The sequence below is a fragment of the Mirounga angustirostris genome, unplaced genomic scaffold, assembly GCF_029215605.1.
Source record: "Mirounga angustirostris isolate CCGP_5_RB_7025 unplaced genomic scaffold, mMirAng1.0.hap1 SCAF_16, whole genome shotgun sequence".
Taxonomy (NCBI): Eukaryota; Metazoa; Chordata; class Mammalia; order Carnivora; family Phocidae; genus Mirounga; species Mirounga angustirostris.
The window spans coordinates 32,807,068-32,823,002 of NW_026991724.1; the positions used below are offsets into that span (position 1 = coordinate 32,807,068).

At 54.9% G+C, this 15,935-nt stretch overlaps 2 protein-coding genes across 14 annotated transcripts in view; one reads left to right on the forward strand and one right to left on the reverse strand.

Annotated features, from left to right (window-relative positions):
* BRD7 (bromodomain containing 7) overlaps window positions 1-4,209 on the forward strand; it is a 34,264-nt gene extending 30,055 nt beyond the window's left edge. Inside the window, exons 13-17 of one of the 4 annotated variants that reach the window (XR_010408109.1) lie at window positions 307-363; window positions 2,425-2,536; window positions 2,840-2,999; window positions 3,507-3,650; window positions 3,973-4,209. Coding sequence is in view for 3 of the 4 variants with exons in the window: in XM_045870030.3 (XP_045725986.1) it covers window positions 307-363; window positions 2,422-2,536; window positions 2,840-2,983; window positions 3,507-3,650; window positions 3,973-4,028 (516 nt within the window). In the remaining variant the exon portion in view is untranslated. Of the gene's footprint in view, window positions 1-306; window positions 364-2,421; window positions 2,537-2,839; window positions 3,000-3,506; window positions 3,651-3,972 lie in introns of those variants that run through there. The other 3 variants (XM_045870030.3, XM_045870031.3, XM_045870032.3) reach the window with 3 other exon arrangements.
* Window positions 4,210-7,173: 2,964 nt separating this feature from the next.
* ADCY7 (adenylate cyclase 7) overlaps window positions 7,174-15,935 on the reverse strand; it is a 51,210-nt gene continuing 42,448 nt past the window's right edge. For 7 of the 10 annotated variants that reach the window (XM_054506481.2, XM_045870025.3, XM_064580872.1 and 4 more), the window contains 11 exons: window positions 15,152-15,236; window positions 14,708-14,833; window positions 13,780-13,866; window positions 12,547-12,740; window positions 11,691-11,781; window positions 11,159-11,314; window positions 10,530-10,676; window positions 9,237-9,341; window positions 8,933-9,047; window positions 8,223-8,347; window positions 7,174-8,017 (listed from right to left, as the gene is read on the reverse strand). In XM_054506481.2, coding sequence (XP_054362456.1) covers window positions 7,871-8,017; window positions 8,223-8,347; window positions 8,933-9,047; window positions 9,237-9,341; window positions 10,530-10,676; window positions 11,159-11,314; window positions 11,691-11,781; window positions 12,547-12,740; window positions 13,780-13,866; window positions 14,708-14,833; window positions 15,152-15,236 — 1,378 coding nt within the window. In that variant the 3' untranslated portion in view covers window positions 7,174-7,870. The other 3 variants (XM_064580873.1, XM_045870029.3, XM_064580875.1) reach the window with 3 other exon arrangements.

Consider the following 15,935-nt stretch of genomic DNA (forward strand, 5'->3'; position numbering starts at 1 on the left):
CATGATCCCAGGGTCCTGGGATCGAGCCCCACGTCGGGCTCCCTGCTCGGCGGGAAGCCTGCTTCTCTCTCTCCCACTCCCCCTGCTTGTGTTCCTGCTCTATTTCTCTCGCGCTGTCAAATGAATAAAATCTTAAAAAAAAAAAAATGTAACTTATTATATCTAACTTGTTTTAGGTTTAAAAAAACTCCAGTAATCCATATTCTTATTCCTTGCCTTGAAGCTCTTAATATTTTTTTTATTTTCCTTGATATTTACATCTTTTAATATATCTTAATAAAAAGCTGCTTGTCTTTATACTTCTAGCCATCACCAGAAGATGAAGGCCAGACTAGGACCCTTGACCCAGCAAAAGAAATGGAGGTGATTATATTTTATTCTTCATAAAAAATATTTAAATGGAGGATAAGCTAAAAGGCCTAAGTGATAAAACTTTGTTTTAAAAGAGCATGATTTATTGCGTATCTCCGTAAATTAAAGCACTCTCTGCAGGGGGCAGGGGGCGGGGCAGCAGCTAGGGCAGCACACGAGCATGGGAGCCTGGGGGCCAGCCCCGGGGACCGCACGGTGTAAATGCTGCACATGTTGTAGGAGTGCGGGTTGCAGAGGCCAGCTGCTCTGCATGGCCGAGGCGGCCCTCACAGAGTGCGTGCTGGGCCAGCTGGGCCTGGAAAGGTGAAGAGACATTCTCCCAGCAGGCGGTGGGAAGGGGGCCGAAACTGCATGTATAGTGACAGAAGCGGACGTGGGCGGGAGGGGCCCGTGTGCAGAGAGTGCAGTTGGCGTGTGAGCGCGGGGTGCCTGGGCAGAGGAGGGGAGGTGGGGAGGCCCACACAGGTGAGGCCCTGACGACAGAGAGGCTACAGGCAGTGCCGAGAAGCTGAGATTTTACCCCAGAAGACAGGAAGCTCTGAGGAAACGTGGAGGGGAGAGGGGCTGGAGGAGGGGACCCAAAGAGCTCTGGGGCTTGTCTGAGCAAAACACTGACGAGCATGGCAACACAGTAAAGACAAAGTACAGTAGAAGTCAGGTCCACAGGACCTGGTGTGTGAGGTACCTCATGGCATCGTGAGCTCCCATCAAAGTGTAGGGAAAGGAGCTCCCCTCCAGCAGGGAGAGAAGCTGTACTCGACGTCCCACACGGGTGATTGGGGACGTTGTTGGGGTGGCAGGGGATTCCCAGATCTGGGTTGCAGGTGTACAGGTCTGGAAGTTGGTGGTGGAAAGGTAGAGTTTCACTATAGTCATTCAAGTGAATGAGATTGTCCAGAGAGAACACTGGGTAAAGACTGAAGGACAGAACCTTGGAGAAGCCCAGTAGGTGAGGTAGAAGAACCACGAAAAGAACGACCTGCAGGAAGGAGCCCAGCAAGAGGAGAGTGGAGGCTGTCATTTGTAACCTTCATCAGAGCGGGGTCAGCAAAATGATGGGGACAGAGGTAGGCGGCAGAGAGCTAAATGAGTGGAGGAAGCAGGGACGTGAGGGCAGATGGATGTGACCCCAGTAACTGAGGGGAAGGAGAACTTGAAGATGAGGTCAAGGAAGGATAGATGTAGGTGGGAATGGTACCCACAGAACCATGTTTGCAAGGAATGAGGTTCCAGCAAGGTCATGTGCTTAGTGAGAGGGCAGGAACGCAAGAAATCTTGAGAATGGGAAAGGAGGCTGGGTAAAAAGTAGGGTGGTGGGGGTCCCGCAGATGGCAAGCCATAAGTATATACCGAGAGTTTCTCCCCACACACTCTTAGCCATAAGTAGGTAGAGAGATCGGGGGTTCACATAAATATCTGGAATGCAATGCCCAGTGTCTAAATGGAACCATTAATTTCTGGTGGCTTGTTATCTGGGCTCATCTCTTCCTCAAAAGCAGCGTTGAGGTTATGGAAACTCTGAGTCTCGTCATTCCAAAAATACAACTCCACCCATTTTAGGATTTTGTTTCTCCCATGTAATACTGACAGCCTGGCTTTGGGGCCGGGAGGTGACCCAGGAAGTATCTCATGCTCGAGCTCTACTGTGGGAGTGCAAGCATCCGCACTGGGGGCCAAAGCATGGCCTGTGAGCCTTGGAAACAGGAGGCATCGTCCCAGTCAACCAGAAGCTCTTCGTGGCGTAGGCAGTACCAAGGCTCTCGTTCCTTTCATCTTTAGAGTGGCTGCCAGATGGAACAAAGGATGGGTGTTTTGTAAGACACATTATTTCAGGAACGGAAAGTATGTGTTTGTGGATGGTGTTTGGCCCGGACTGGGGAATGGCACTTCGCAAGTATTCTGGGAAGACGGTTTTGTAGGTATCAAAATTGTAACTCCAAAGTAAATAGGTGGAATAACTTGGCCTGTAAACACAAACCATCTTAATGATTTCTCATTCTAGCAAGCCCAAATAATTCCTTTTTTTTTGTTTTGTTTTGTTTTTTAAAGCAGATTACCGAAATAGAGCCAGCAGGGCGTTTAGATTCCAGTAATCAGGACCGGCTCACAGCACTGAAAGCAGTAACAAATTTTGGTGCTCCTGTTGAAGTTTTTGACTCTGAAGGTGTGTCACTTCATGACCTGGGCAGTCACAATTTAATGTCACATTAGTCCAGATTGACATAGCTGTTCACCACAGGAAGATCTTGGCTGGCTGTGCTTCTGTGAAGAGTGAAGCATGTCTCTGGTATTAATTTCATTGAGGAGAGAAGACTAGCCAATAAGTAGCAAAACCCCAGAGCATAGGACTCCCTTTACTGCACAAGATCAAACACAAGTGTGTTCGTGTTTTCTTTAGTGTGTTTTTCTTTTTTTTTTTTTAAAGATTTTATTTATTTATTAGTGTGTTTTTCTTCGTACCACACAGAAGCTGAAATGTTCCAGAGGAAACTTGATGAGACCACCAGATTGCTCCGAGAGCTCCAGGAAGCCCAGAACGAGCGTCTGAGCACCAGACCCCCTCCCAACATGATCTGTCTCTTGGGTCCCTCTTACAGGGAAATGCATCTTGGTATGTTACGCCTCCGGTAAGAGGAGAACCGGGGGATACTTAAAAGGGAGAACCTTCTGAGAAGTGATACCACTGTCAGCAGAGCTGAAGTGAACCATGGATGGTTTCTTTTTTGAACAATGTGGGGGTTGGGGGTACCAACTGACCTCCCTCCTCCCCCGTCCCTCGCAGTTGAAAATCCACGTGCAATTTTTGACTCCCCTCAAACTTTACTGTAATAGCCTTCTGTTGACTGGAAGCCTTACCTACAGTCAACTAAGACGTATTTTGTACGTCACATGTATTACATACTGTTTCTTACAGTAAAGCTAAAGAAAAGAAAATGTTAACGTTGAAGAGAATAGGTTTACAGTCCTGTATTTATCCACACACACAAAAAAAATCTATGTATCTGTGGACCAGCACAGCTCCAACCCCTGGTGTTCCAGGGTCAACTTCCTATTGGTCTTTTGATTTTTGTTTATTATCATGTAAAGGAACCACATTTTAACACCTAGAACTGTTTTTCTTTTCTTCTCCCTAGCTGAACAGGTAACCAACAATCTGAAAGAACTTGCGCAGCAAGTCACTCCAGGCGACATTGTCAGCACGTATGGAGTTCGAAAAGCAATGGGGATTTCCATCCCCTCCCCCCTCATGGAAAACAACTTTGTAGATTTAACGGAAGGTATGTGCCCTGTGTGTCTGGGAGGACGGAGACTGTTGTGAGTAAAAGGAACATCAGTCCTCTCCCCTCGAGTAATATTGGAAAGATTTTTGTCTCTGCGTGTTGGTGCTGTAAAACTTTTCATTAATTCTTTAGACAAGACGTAAAGGAAATAAAGATTTGACACATTTGCCAAAAAAACCCTACAATGATACCCTGGTGGTATATCTAGTCTTTAACCTTGGTAAAGAAGGGCTGTCAGCACTTATTCTTCTGGATGATACCTTTACCTTTTAAGTAAAAGGGGGAAAGTGCTGAATGAGGCCGTAACCTTTCCTTTCAGATTTTGAAGACCCGAGAAAGACTGACGTTGCCGAGTGTGGACCCAGTGGGATTTGAAGCTCACTGGTATTTCATTATATAGTCTGTACATACTTTTTTCATTCTTAACCTGGAGATGCTTTTCAGAAGATATAAAATATTTGTAAATTGTGTTTTTAATTGAACTTTGGAACAGTTAATTTTAACGTTCCAGAGATTGGACTTGTCTTAGGTAATAAAGCTGAGCCTGGGACTATGAGCTGTGTTGTGCTGTCAGCTGAGTCGCTCTTGACCTTTCCCCGGGGCTGAGGTGATAGAGAAACACTTAGGAAATAAAACAGCCTTTTCAGGACCCTTCGTTAAAGCAGCAAGGCCCCCAAATAATTGAACTCCCTCATTTTACCACACTTGTCAGAACTCCTCGTTAAAGAAATTAAACCAAAGAGTTCCGACTTACAGATTTTACCTAGATGATTTATTCAAAGAAGGTCCTCGTGAGGAAGGACTAGGACGGACTCTGACCTGTTGCCATCCGGAGTGGGCCTGGGCACAGTGGGTCGGAATGACAGCGCTACTTCCTTAGGGCACACACGGGACCGGAGCTCAGACGCTTCTCTAAAATCCCCATCCAGTGAGATTTTCCATCGTTATACCATGAAAACAAATACTAGTAGATTCTAAAATTACTTTAAGTGTATGTCCCCTGCATACCTGATGGGAATGATGTCCTCCTGTAGAAGATGAGGTGACGTACCTCCCCATGCCACCCTCTCTCTCCCCCAACCAACCCCCCAACATCACACCAGGAGTTTCATAGTACTAACCCGTCTGGTGGTCCTGTTTGGTTTATTTTTTTTCATTTTTGAGAAGGTCACTTAGGGAATCACAGAGCTTAAAGGAAAGTTTACGTTTCTGTTTACTGTTTCTCCCGGGCCACCTGTGCCTCAGCGTGTCCCCTGAACTGAGAGTCCTCTACTTTTATCTGAAATACAAAGGTTGGCTGCTTGAGCAGATAATGGAGTAGGAGACCAGGAGACATGAGGTTCTCTTCCATAACCAGGCACCACGTGGCAGCCTGCTTCAGGGAACTCTGCTTTGTAAGACCCCCCGCCCCTTCATCTCCCCCGCCCCCCCGCCGGGTGGAAGCGTTTTTATTTTCCTGACTTTAAAAACGAAGATTTAGCAAGAACAAGTGGGGTGAAGGAAAACTGATTCTCCAAGACGACCCAGTCTTAAAAACCTACTAAAAATCGTATGCCAAAAGAACTTCAAAATTGTTCAGTTATGTATTTTTTTTATAAGATTTTATTTATTTATTCATGAGAGACAGAGAGAGAGAGGCAGAGGGAGAAGCAGGCTCCCAAGGAGCAGGAAGCCCGATGCAGGACTCGATCCCAGGACCCTGAGATCATGACCTGAGCCGAAGGCAGACGCTTAACCATCTGAGCCACCCAGGCGCCCCCAGTTATGTATTTTATCAAGTTTTTTTAGAGTTTAATAATTTTAATCTTTCGATTATAATTCAGGCAGTGATTTTCTTAAACAGACCAAGAAAACTGAAATTCAAAACACTTGTTTTTCCAAATTGCTGATTGAATATATGAAAGGCTAAACAAAGTAGAAACACTGGTACTTTATAAAAATGAAGTATAACATTTTGAAACAAATGTTACAGATCTATAAATATTCAGTATACAGAGTCATTCCTAGTTATTCGGATGTACCTTCTCAAAACCTGTTTTTGGACATGACGTATTATATACACCATGTATACAGTGGTTAATGATCTTACTTAATTTTCTTAATGAGTAAACCAGAAAACTTCAGGTGTGACTTTCACTAGAGTGGGGGAGGCCCCCTTCACGCCGGCCCGTGACCCCTAGGAAAGGTCAGTGTTAGAAAAGATACTTGTCCTGTCATAAAACAAACAGAATGACACCTGTGAGGAGCCCCTGGAAAACACACTGAGCAAACGTGACTGCAGGTGCCTTTTAGGGTCCGTTCCACACCATACTCGGCACATCAGAAACTCAAAACTTCCCAAAATGTGCTTATCGGAGCACCGTGTTTGAATTGGAAATAAAAAGAGAGGACTGGATTTCTGTTGCTGGAGGAAAAAAGTAATTTAATATTGCAAGAGTAGAAGTAGGCCCACCTCAGAGAGACCCAGCATGCCTAGGTGTGTCCGGTATCGTATCCATGACAGAACCTTCCTGACCTCCGAGGAGAGCCCTGCTGAGCGGCCCTGGTCACTGCCGATTTAAGTGTCCGGGTCGCAGTGTAGTACTCACCCGACACCAGCCCTTTATATGAAAAGTTGGTGCAGAAAAGCAGTTTTTAAGTGAGGTTATCCCTTAACAGCATTTTTGCCATAAAATTCCTTTGTACAGCAAGTTCCTGTAATTCATTCATCTCTCTCCCAGTGACATACAAGCCTCAGCCGCTAGCGCATCCGGCTCCTCTGGGCAAACGAGATAAGCCCCTTCTCAGGCTGATAAGCCGCAGACATGGCCCGAGCAGACAGCGGGTTCAGCTTCAGTCCTCCCTGCCCTTGGCTGCAACCCTGTGTCCGCTTTTGAAGCTTCCCATATGCAAGATTTCCTGTAATGGCTGGGGGTTCCCGGAGGACCCCGAGCTGGGAATCCCTGCTCTGCAGTGAAATGCAGCTGTGTGAGAAACCCCGGGTGCGCACTGCTGATGAGGCAGCAAAGCTGATCCAGAAAAAGGAATGGGCAGTTTGGTTCCTTCTCACCTGGAAACACAACTCAAGCCAACTTCTGAGTCTTTGAAAATTGAAGTGCTGTGAGATGCATCTCGCGGACCTGGCATTTCGCACTCGCCTTGATTCATGCAGTTCAGAGCAAGACCAGCCCAGCATTTCCGAGCGGGCTGGCTTCCCACATACGGGAACCTCTTTGCACGCTCATGTGGAGCAGAAGCTTTTCGTTTTGAAGCTCTTCAAGTTAGGTGTGAGGACTAAAGAAAAGAAGTGCTACAGGTTGCCTGCGTCCTGTCTGCACAGATTCCATTCCTTTCCACCACAGAAGCGAAGATTTAGCGGAAGACTGCAGGGGCGAGCCCCACACGGGGGAGCAGTCGGGGAGGGGGTAGGAGGTGGTGCCTCATTTCCTGGGCCACGCCACCGCCTGCCTTCTTGCCGTGAGCCACACTCCAGGCCCAAGCCCCGGACGCTGGACGGTAGGTTCTCCTTCCGTGTCAGTGGTTAAAAAGACAGTACGCTGGAGGGAAGAGACTTTGTCTAGCATCTAAGAACTCATTAAAAAGGATAAAACCTCCACCAATAGTATAGCCATTTAAAACAGACACGCCGGAGATGACAAGAGGTAGCAGGTGCCCGCTGTGGTTTTTCCTCCCTGCTGCATGAAACCACAGATTGAAAACAGCCTTATCAGCTCTATTTACCGAAATGCCTGTGTGAGCAATGCAGAATCCTGTGGCTGATCCGCTGGGGCAGAAAGGAGTACCCAGCCCGTCCTGGACGACTTGTCCTAGTTCTGTACCTAGAAAAGACCGGGCCCGCGTGTGCAGCTCGCAGGCCAGGCAGGGTATGTATGGCTCATGCTCCGAGATCGCCACAGCCCCGAGGGGACTGAGCATCCAGACCTCATGAGTGAGCCTGTCCACGCTGTCTAGAAGCTGTGGTGCAGACTCGGACGGCACAGAGGTCCTGGCTGCCTGTGGGTGGCAAGGCTCCGTGGTTGCCTCAGGTGAGGGTCTGATGCATGTTCCCAGGAATCCTCTAGCACAAATCCGAGGAAGCTCCACATAGTCATCTGCCGGGGTAGTGACGGCCAAACCCTTGGAATGCCTTTGTGACTGGCGTGGGGCTGAGTGCTCCCCTTGGCTTGCCTCAGGAAAGGAAATCCGCTTCCAGCATGTTCTGCACCTACCAGAAGCCCTCAGTTGAGTCCCAATCCTTGGAACTTGGCAGTGTCTGTACAGACAAAGTAAGTCCTCAGCTCGCCTTTGCCTTTGACGTTGATCAGTCCCCGGCACTCGCAAGAATAACCTAGTCCCTGGAGGATGGTGCATGTTTCTTCAGTAACCTGAAAAGAAAAGGCCAACAGTCTTGGGAAGCAGGAAGAACACCTGCTGTGGGGGGTCAGGCAGAAACCAGCCCCAAGCAGCACACGGGTCTGGTGTCCCTCAAGCACATCAGGGCTGGAGTCACATTGCTGACCGATGCCCGGGTCCCTGCGCCTCTGGGAAGTTCCTCCCCCTGTGGTCATAGGTTCCCCAGCTGGGTTGTACCTGGATCTTGCCAAGTTCTCCAGTGCTCTCCATCCGGCTGGCAACGTTGACCGTGTTTCCCCAGATGTCATACTGAGGCTTTCGTGCCCCAATCACTCCAGCAATCACGGGCCCGTGGTTTATGCCTGGAGGGAACATTTGCGGTTGGGTCAGGGAGGCCAAGCCTCAGGCTCTGCCCTTAGCAGCAGCCACAGAAAACACCGACCAACAGCTGAAATGGCTAGAGGGGGCTTCCCAAGCCCGTGACAGGAGTGCTCATTTGGGGTGCACGAGAGGCACCCCCGGGCAGCCCTCTTCCGGCTGCTTGCTCCAGAAGTTGGGCTGCGGTTAGCACTTTTCTAGCATCTGCTCATCTCCCAACCAAGAACAAACAGGCTGTGAGCACCAGCCCTGCAGCTAACACGGGGTAGTTAGGTCAGTAACTTGGTTTTGTTCTCAGGATGTTGTAAGGTTTACAGAAGGTGATTTGGGGGTTCTCCGTTTTCTGTAGGGTTCTGTTCCTATCTACTCACAACTTCCAAAGCTAACTTTATAAACAGAATGCCAAGGAAGAGTAATTGCCCTGTCGCCAGCATTGCAAGACCGAGAGGGCGTTCTCAAGGCTTTCCCGCTAGACAGTGAAGTGCACCATCAGGCCTGAGCATGCGCTTGCCAGGAGGCACGGGCCCAGCCACCCTCCCCGAGCCGGGCCCCGCTCTCTGGGCCCTCACCAACTCGGAGGCGGAAGGAGTTGAAAGAATGCCGGTTGATGCCGTCCAGCTTGCTCATCAGGGCGATGCTGAAGTCCACCAGGATGCCGATGTGCGCATGCTGCCGCTCCAGGTCCTGCGGGACAGAGCGCTGCGCACGGGGGCCGCGGGTCCCCGGCCCCGACTTCCCGCCTGCACTGGGTGTCAGGCGGCCAGGAGGCTGGGCGGCGAGGTCCTCTGCCCCTCCCTCATAGGACGGGCCTGGGACCTGCTGAGTCCCCCTAGTGGGGGACTGGGACGCGAGGCCACCAGCTCAGCTCAGTACCTGGTTCTCAGTCCCTGAGGGGCTGCTGAGCCCTGCGGCTGCCATGTATGTGCTGCCGATGGTCTTGATCTTCTCCACGCTGCTGAACTTGGGCTTTAGAAGCAGCTGCGGGACAAAGGGACACCCCGAGGTCTGAGAAGGGGTGGGGTCCCTCCCGCCACTGCTCCTAATGCCGACATTTCTCATGTTCGGCCTTCCCTTGTGAGTGGACAGCCGAGTCCACGCAGGGACGAGGCCTCTGGTTCTGTCCCTGCTGCCGGTCCTCCCGTTTGCGTCAGGACTCTCGTTCTTAAGGAGCAAGCACAGCCCAACAGGATCTACCCAGGAATGTCGAATGTTTGCAGCTAAGAACGAAATCCAAGGGGCGCGTGGGTGGCTCAGTCAGTTAAGCATCTGACCCGTGGTTTCAGCTCAGGTCATGATCTCAGGGTCCTGGGATCGAGCCCCACATCGGGCTCCGTGCTGAGCGTAGAGCCTGCTTAAGATTCTCTCTCCCTCTCCCTGTGCCCCTGCCCCCTGCTTGTGTGCTGTAAGTAAATCCTTAAAAAAAAAATTAAGGGATGCCTGGGTGGCTCAGTCGTTGGCCTTCGGCTCAGGTCACGATCCCAGGGATTGAGCCCCACATCGGGCTCCCTGAGCAGGAAGCCTGCTTCTCCCTCTCCCACCCCCCCTGCTTGTGTTCCCTCTCTCGCTGTGTCTCTCCTGTCAAATAAATAAATAAAATCTTAAAAAAAAAAAAAATGAAGTCCAAACCGACGGACTTCCTCTGGAAGAGTTGGCAGCGTGGGCTTGGCTGGGAATCAAACTACAGCAGCCCCCCTTACCCACTCCCAGACCCCAGTGGCTGCCTGGCACCACAGGGTCCCGAGCCCTCCACAGCGTGTGCTCTCTCGCCCACGAACTCGCCTGTGATGAGGTTTAGTTAGAAATCAGGCACGGTGAAAGGTTACAACAGAACCACGTGCCCTGATAAAATTACGTGAAGGGTCCCTCTCTCAAAAACTCTTCCTGTACTGCGTTCGTTCCTCCTCCTCCTGGTGATGAGATGAAGCGAGGCACATGACAGGGACGCTGCGACACGGCGTTTGGCCACTACCGACCTCCTGGCCATGTGTCGGGAGGGGGGTCATCTGCTCATGCGGCCGGCAAACCACAGATAAGGGCACCGCTGCCTTCTTCAAGGACCCTCATCTGCCCCTCGCAGAGAAGGTAACAAAGCGCTTACTGAGAGAAACGCAGAGAAAGGCGCATGCATCCCTCTCCCGATCTGGGGGGCCCGCACCCTGCCCGAACCTCGTCGAAGTCGGCGATGATCTCGTTCAGCAGGCGCAGACACTCCAGCCCCTCCTTGTTGACGTCGCACTCCGTGTAGAAAACTTTGAAGTCCGGCACGGACGCGAACATGACACACACGCAGTCGTAGGACTGATGGTACCAGTCCTGGATGGGGGCGGGCAGAAGACGACCTTGCGCCAGCCGGCCGTGCCAGGGGACAAGCAAGCACAGGGACGTGGCCCCTCGGCCGTCCCACAAAACTTTCAGGGGCCGGGGGCGCAACGCGAGTGTCGCTCGGCCTGCCTTATGCCTGAGACTCTCATCTGAGTGCACTGGTTGGGGCGGGCTCTGGGTGGTTCTGACTCGGCGCTACCCTGGGTCCCGGGGCGGACGCTGAGAGCCGCGCAGGGCGGGCCAAGGTCACAGTCAGGGGGCCTGGGTCCTCTTCCGTAAAATGCTGCGGCACGGAACCCGTGAACCACGCACATTTTCATCCGCACGGACCGTCCGGACCACAGAGGCCTGGACATGCCGCTGGTGCCCAAACCACCCGCCCCCGGGCGGCCCCACGGCCCCCAGAAGTGCGGGCCCCAGGTACCCTCCGTCTCTCCCTACCCGGGGCCACCCAGCGCCCGCCAGCACCACACCTCATTTAACTTGTCACCAATGAAGTGAGCGGCCACGTGGGCTGGCAAGACATTCTCCAGAAGAAGGCGGTTCACATTCTCCATGGTTTCAAACTCCTCGTGTTCCTTCTTGAACTTCTTCTTCCACAAACAGTCCAAGCGGCAGTAGTAGTCAATCTGCGGACAACGGGCAACATCGGTGTCCTGGCCGCTGTGAGCGGGGACACGAGGACACAAGTGTCGCCCCGGGGCCTGCTGAGCCAGCCCCTCAGTGCTTCCACCCTGTGTCCCCGGCTAACGTCCCCAGCTCAACGGCCACCTCCCCGTGGCCTCAGAATGCCAGTCAGCCGGGACTCGGTTCTCCAAGTGACCCACGTGACCAAATGTCACTGGTGTCCTGAGAGGAGGGGATGTGGGGAGGTGAGGACCTGGGGACCAGGGTTTCCGTACTGGGCTCTGTCTCCCATGCAGCCCCAAATCTGCAGATGCCCCGGCCCGGTTGTGTCCCGCCCCCCCCCAAACCCCACCCCCGCCGCTGAGCACGGGGCCCTACCTGTCTGGAGAGCATGAGGAGGGTGACATAGAACAGAACCAGGTAGAAATTGGTCATCGCCTTCGCGTCCTTCCACACACAGAACGGGGAGCTGCGGGACACGAAGGGGAAAGGCCAGAGTCGATCGTGCCCGGCCCTCAGACGCGAGCCCGGGACAGACGGCTGCCCTCAGCTCACATCCTCAGGGCACAGACACGAAACAAGCGACTTCGGGGTGACAAGAGAAGATGGTCTGACTGGGAGGTGGGGGAGGCCTCACTGAAGTGACGTCTGAAGGAAAAGCACTCCAGGCAGGTGAGGGGACAGCCAAGCACTCCTCCAAGTCAGGGACTGCAGCTGTCAGCAAACCCAGGGGAGCAGATTTTGTTCTGGGCCCCCAAATTTAAGGGGAGCCAGGTCCCTCTCCTCAACCCACCTGGGGCCGAGAGCCCCCAGAAGCACACCATCCCTTCCCACGCCACAGGGCTCAGCCACCAGTCCAGGGACAGACCGGAGACAACTGTTGTTTCCAGAACTCTGGAGATCCGGGACACGGCTCAAGGAGGGGGACCGGGCTAGAGCCGAAGCCTCCCCCCCGCACCCCAAGAATGGCGTAGAGACAGGAGGATCCAGGAAGCCTCCGTGGGTCTCGGGATGTCCCCCAGAGAACCTGCAGATGAGTGACACTCCAGCTCTGAGTGTACGGACCTGGGACCATCACGTCCCCTCCTGTAAAATGGAGACCATGCCACCTGCCAGCCCAGCCCCCAGGTGTCCAGGCCAATGGCACTGTGAAGGCCAGCACAGCACGGTTCAACATGACACCCCACGGACCACACTCGAGACGGGCAGGGGGACAGGGTGCTCTGGGCCCCACCTGAGGGTACCGTTGGTCTCGGTGAGGTTGTCCACAACGTGGCCACAGCAGTCCGACTGCCAGCACGGGGAGATGTTGAAGAGCACCAGGTAGGCCACCAGGGCCACGGTCAAGAGCACGACCTTCAGCTCCAGGCTCATCCGCAGGAAGACCGAGCAAGCGACAAAGGCGAGGATGCAGCTACAGGTGTAATACTGGGGTGATGGGGGGTGTCGCTCACCATGAGGCAGCTCCTGGACCCAGGTCACCAGGACGGGGCGCCTCTCTGGCGCCGGCACCCTGACTCCAAGCCCCTTTCCAGCGCCGGGGGGGTGGGGAGGGGCGTGAAGGGCCAGCGCATGTGCAACACTGCTCTCAGCCTTGATGACCTCCCTTCTTAGCAAAGAGCAGACCACACAGTCTAGAACTTTGGAGCATCGCGTTGTTTTTACTCTATTTTTACTTCTACTTATGGCAGGTGAACTCACTGAAGGGAGGGGAAAAAAGTAACTACAACTGCAGTGGCCTGTGGATGTGACAAAGGTGAGGGCAGCAGTACGCACACCCCTGAACAGCCTCCCCGCCTCCAGTTCTGCCCCGAGCTTGCCCTTCCCAAAGGGCATCGCTGCCCGTGTCCCTCTCCCGCTCAAGATCATGCTGTGGCTCCCCACTGCCCCCCAAAGAGAGACCAAGCTCTCTATCCAGGCACTCAGGCTCCGTCCCCACCCCCGATCTGGATCAAACCTACCTCCGGCTCCGTGTCTCAGCTGTCCCCGCGCCTCCCCACGACACCACCGCCTGAAGCCCTGCGGGCTCCCATTGCGTGCCTCAGCTTTTCTCCCTGTCCCAGAACCTTTCTGTCCTTCAGAGACCAGCTCAAAATTCACCACGGCCCGCGGAAGTCCCCCACCCTCCGCTGCCGCGCATCGGGGCTCCCCAGACCTGGCTTCTGCTGTCGGCCTGCCTGAGGCCAGTCATGGCTCCACCACCCATGAGGCCAACCAGTCAACCTCTCGGGGCCCCTCCTCGCGCCTTGGATGAAGCAGCCCCGGCCCCGAAGGCCCTGTGTCCTCCGGGATCAGAGGCCACCTCGGCCCCGGCTGGGCCTTGCTCTCTCCATCTCCTGGGAGGGGCTGGACTCCGCTCCCCCGCACCCCGTGGCCTCCTGCACTCAGGCGGGGCACTGCGCAGGAGCAGGGCCCAGCGGGGGCACGCGGGGCCCAGCAGTCTGGGCCAGGGCCCGGCTGCACTCACCGGGAGGAGCCCGCACATGTTGCTCCCAGGCCTCGGGCTCGTCTGGTTGCCTGCAGGCAGCCCCGGGGCCGAGAAAGGCATCAGCGGCTGCAGAGAAGACAGGTCACCATGAGGGGTGGCCCAGGGACCTGGGACTCTAGGACCTGCCAGGCCCAGCTCCAGGCACGCCCAGAGCCGCGGTGCCCGGACTCCCGGCCACAGGCATCTACTTCCCGGAGGGGAGAGGTCCGGGGAGGAGGAGGGTGTAAAATGAAGCCCCATGTGCACCATCACCAAAGCATCAGAGGCTGATTCGGGGCTGGGGGAGGCAGGGGAGAAGCTGGGATCAGCGTAGTCAGTGAGCCCCCTTCTCCCCAGGAGACCCTGAGTGTGGTGGTCACCGGGTCTCAGGGACACGGAGAGCCCCTGGCTCCAGAGGTCAGAGCTGGGAGGACCAGCAGGGACACGTGCTGTCCGCAGCACTGAGCACGTGAGCGAGGCCTGAGAAGCAGGAGCTCAAGTGTCCTCCCCAGCCTGTGCCCAGGGCCACTCGCCCTAGCGAGGAAACGGAGTCTCAGAGAGAGTAAGCCAGGGCCTCCCCAGGTAGAAGGATGATGATGAAGAAGGTAGAAGATGCCAAGAACACTGGTGGTTCAAGACATCCTGTCCTTGTGGGGCTGGCCATGTAAGCTCTCTGGGGGCCCCAGGTCCTCGTGTGAAAAGTGAAGGGGAAGGAGCCCAGGCCCATCTCAGGGGCCTCGTGGAGCCCGCCCACAGGGCCCTGCAGAGAGCTATGCCAGATGCAGCTCTCGGGCAGGAGACTGTGGGATTCGAGAACCTGAAGGTGCCCAGGGTCTAGGACTGGCTCCCCCATCCCCCCAGGAAGCACGCACAGGCAGGAGGGCTCCTCGCCAGGGCCCGCCATCCCCACCCGCCCCCCAGAACCCACCAGGTTGACGATGGCGATGCTGAGCAGGCTGCCAATAGTCAGGACGGCCAGGGACAGGCGCAGCAGGGGCTGGGTCTCCACGCTCTCGGAGATGGCCTGCAACATCCCCCAGGCCGGGCAGCACCTCTGTGGAGGCACGGGGTCAGGGGGCCGGCGCCAGCTCCGGGACAAGGACCCCTCGGCCCAAGGGCCAAGTGGACAGACATGAGGGCTCCCGAGAGCTCCACTAGAGCTCAGGCCCAGAGCTCAGGACGCACGGGTGCACAGATAGAGGGGACGCTCCCACCCTCAGGGCCGGGGACAGCCGCAGCCGCTTGGGGGCCCCCGGCAGCCCGGGAAGGTGGCATTCCTGGGAGAAGCGCTCTGCAAACTGTCCCCCGGGCAGGAGGGGCGCGGAGGGCCGGCGGCGCAGGGCCAGGTGCCCGGTCAAGTGCTCCCACTCACCAAGAACTCGTGGGCAAAGCACAGGCCCAACACCAGCGCCAGCACGCAGGCCACCAGCCCAAAGGACACACCCAGAGCCGCCATCCTGGAGAGCAGAAAACCCTAGGTCTGGGGGACCGTCGGCCCAGGGCCAAGCCACAGGCATGCTCCCCAACCCCCAGCACCCCAATTCTCAGGCTCCCAGCCGCCTCCTGCCCCCCCCAAACTGCCATATGCACTCAGCAAAGGGGATCTCTGAGCACCATGGTCCAGCTGCCCCACTCATGCACGAGGCCGGGGCCACGTATCTAAGAAACGGGTGGGCACGCAGCCTTCAGACCCACGGCCGCCCCGGAAGTACCAGACGGAAGGGCTTCTGCCTAGTTTGTCTTTAGGAAGCACATCCTAAACCCCAATCCTAGTGGATCCTCTGACCTCACCCCACTTCCAGAAACCACCACGTAGCTGACCTCACTCCTTCCCTGTGACCTCCCCCCACCCCGCCGTCCCCCACCAACAGGGGCCTTGCACCCGGATAGGGCACGAAGCCCTCTGAGCCTCAGTTTCCCACATCTAAGAGGGAGCTGGAGGTGGCTACGGTTCTAGGAGTCTGCCTTCTGGGACAGCGGTCGCCTCAGGCCACACGCCCACAGGGCCGCACAGGTCTCAGGGGACTGGGAAGGCCTGCGGCTTGACAGGACGAGCACGTTCGATGGAAACAAAAGTAAGCACTGGTGGGCCCAGGTGTGGGCCACAGCCCCTGGTCCAGTCTCTGGGACTCCAGGCCCCTCCTGCCAGTCGGGCA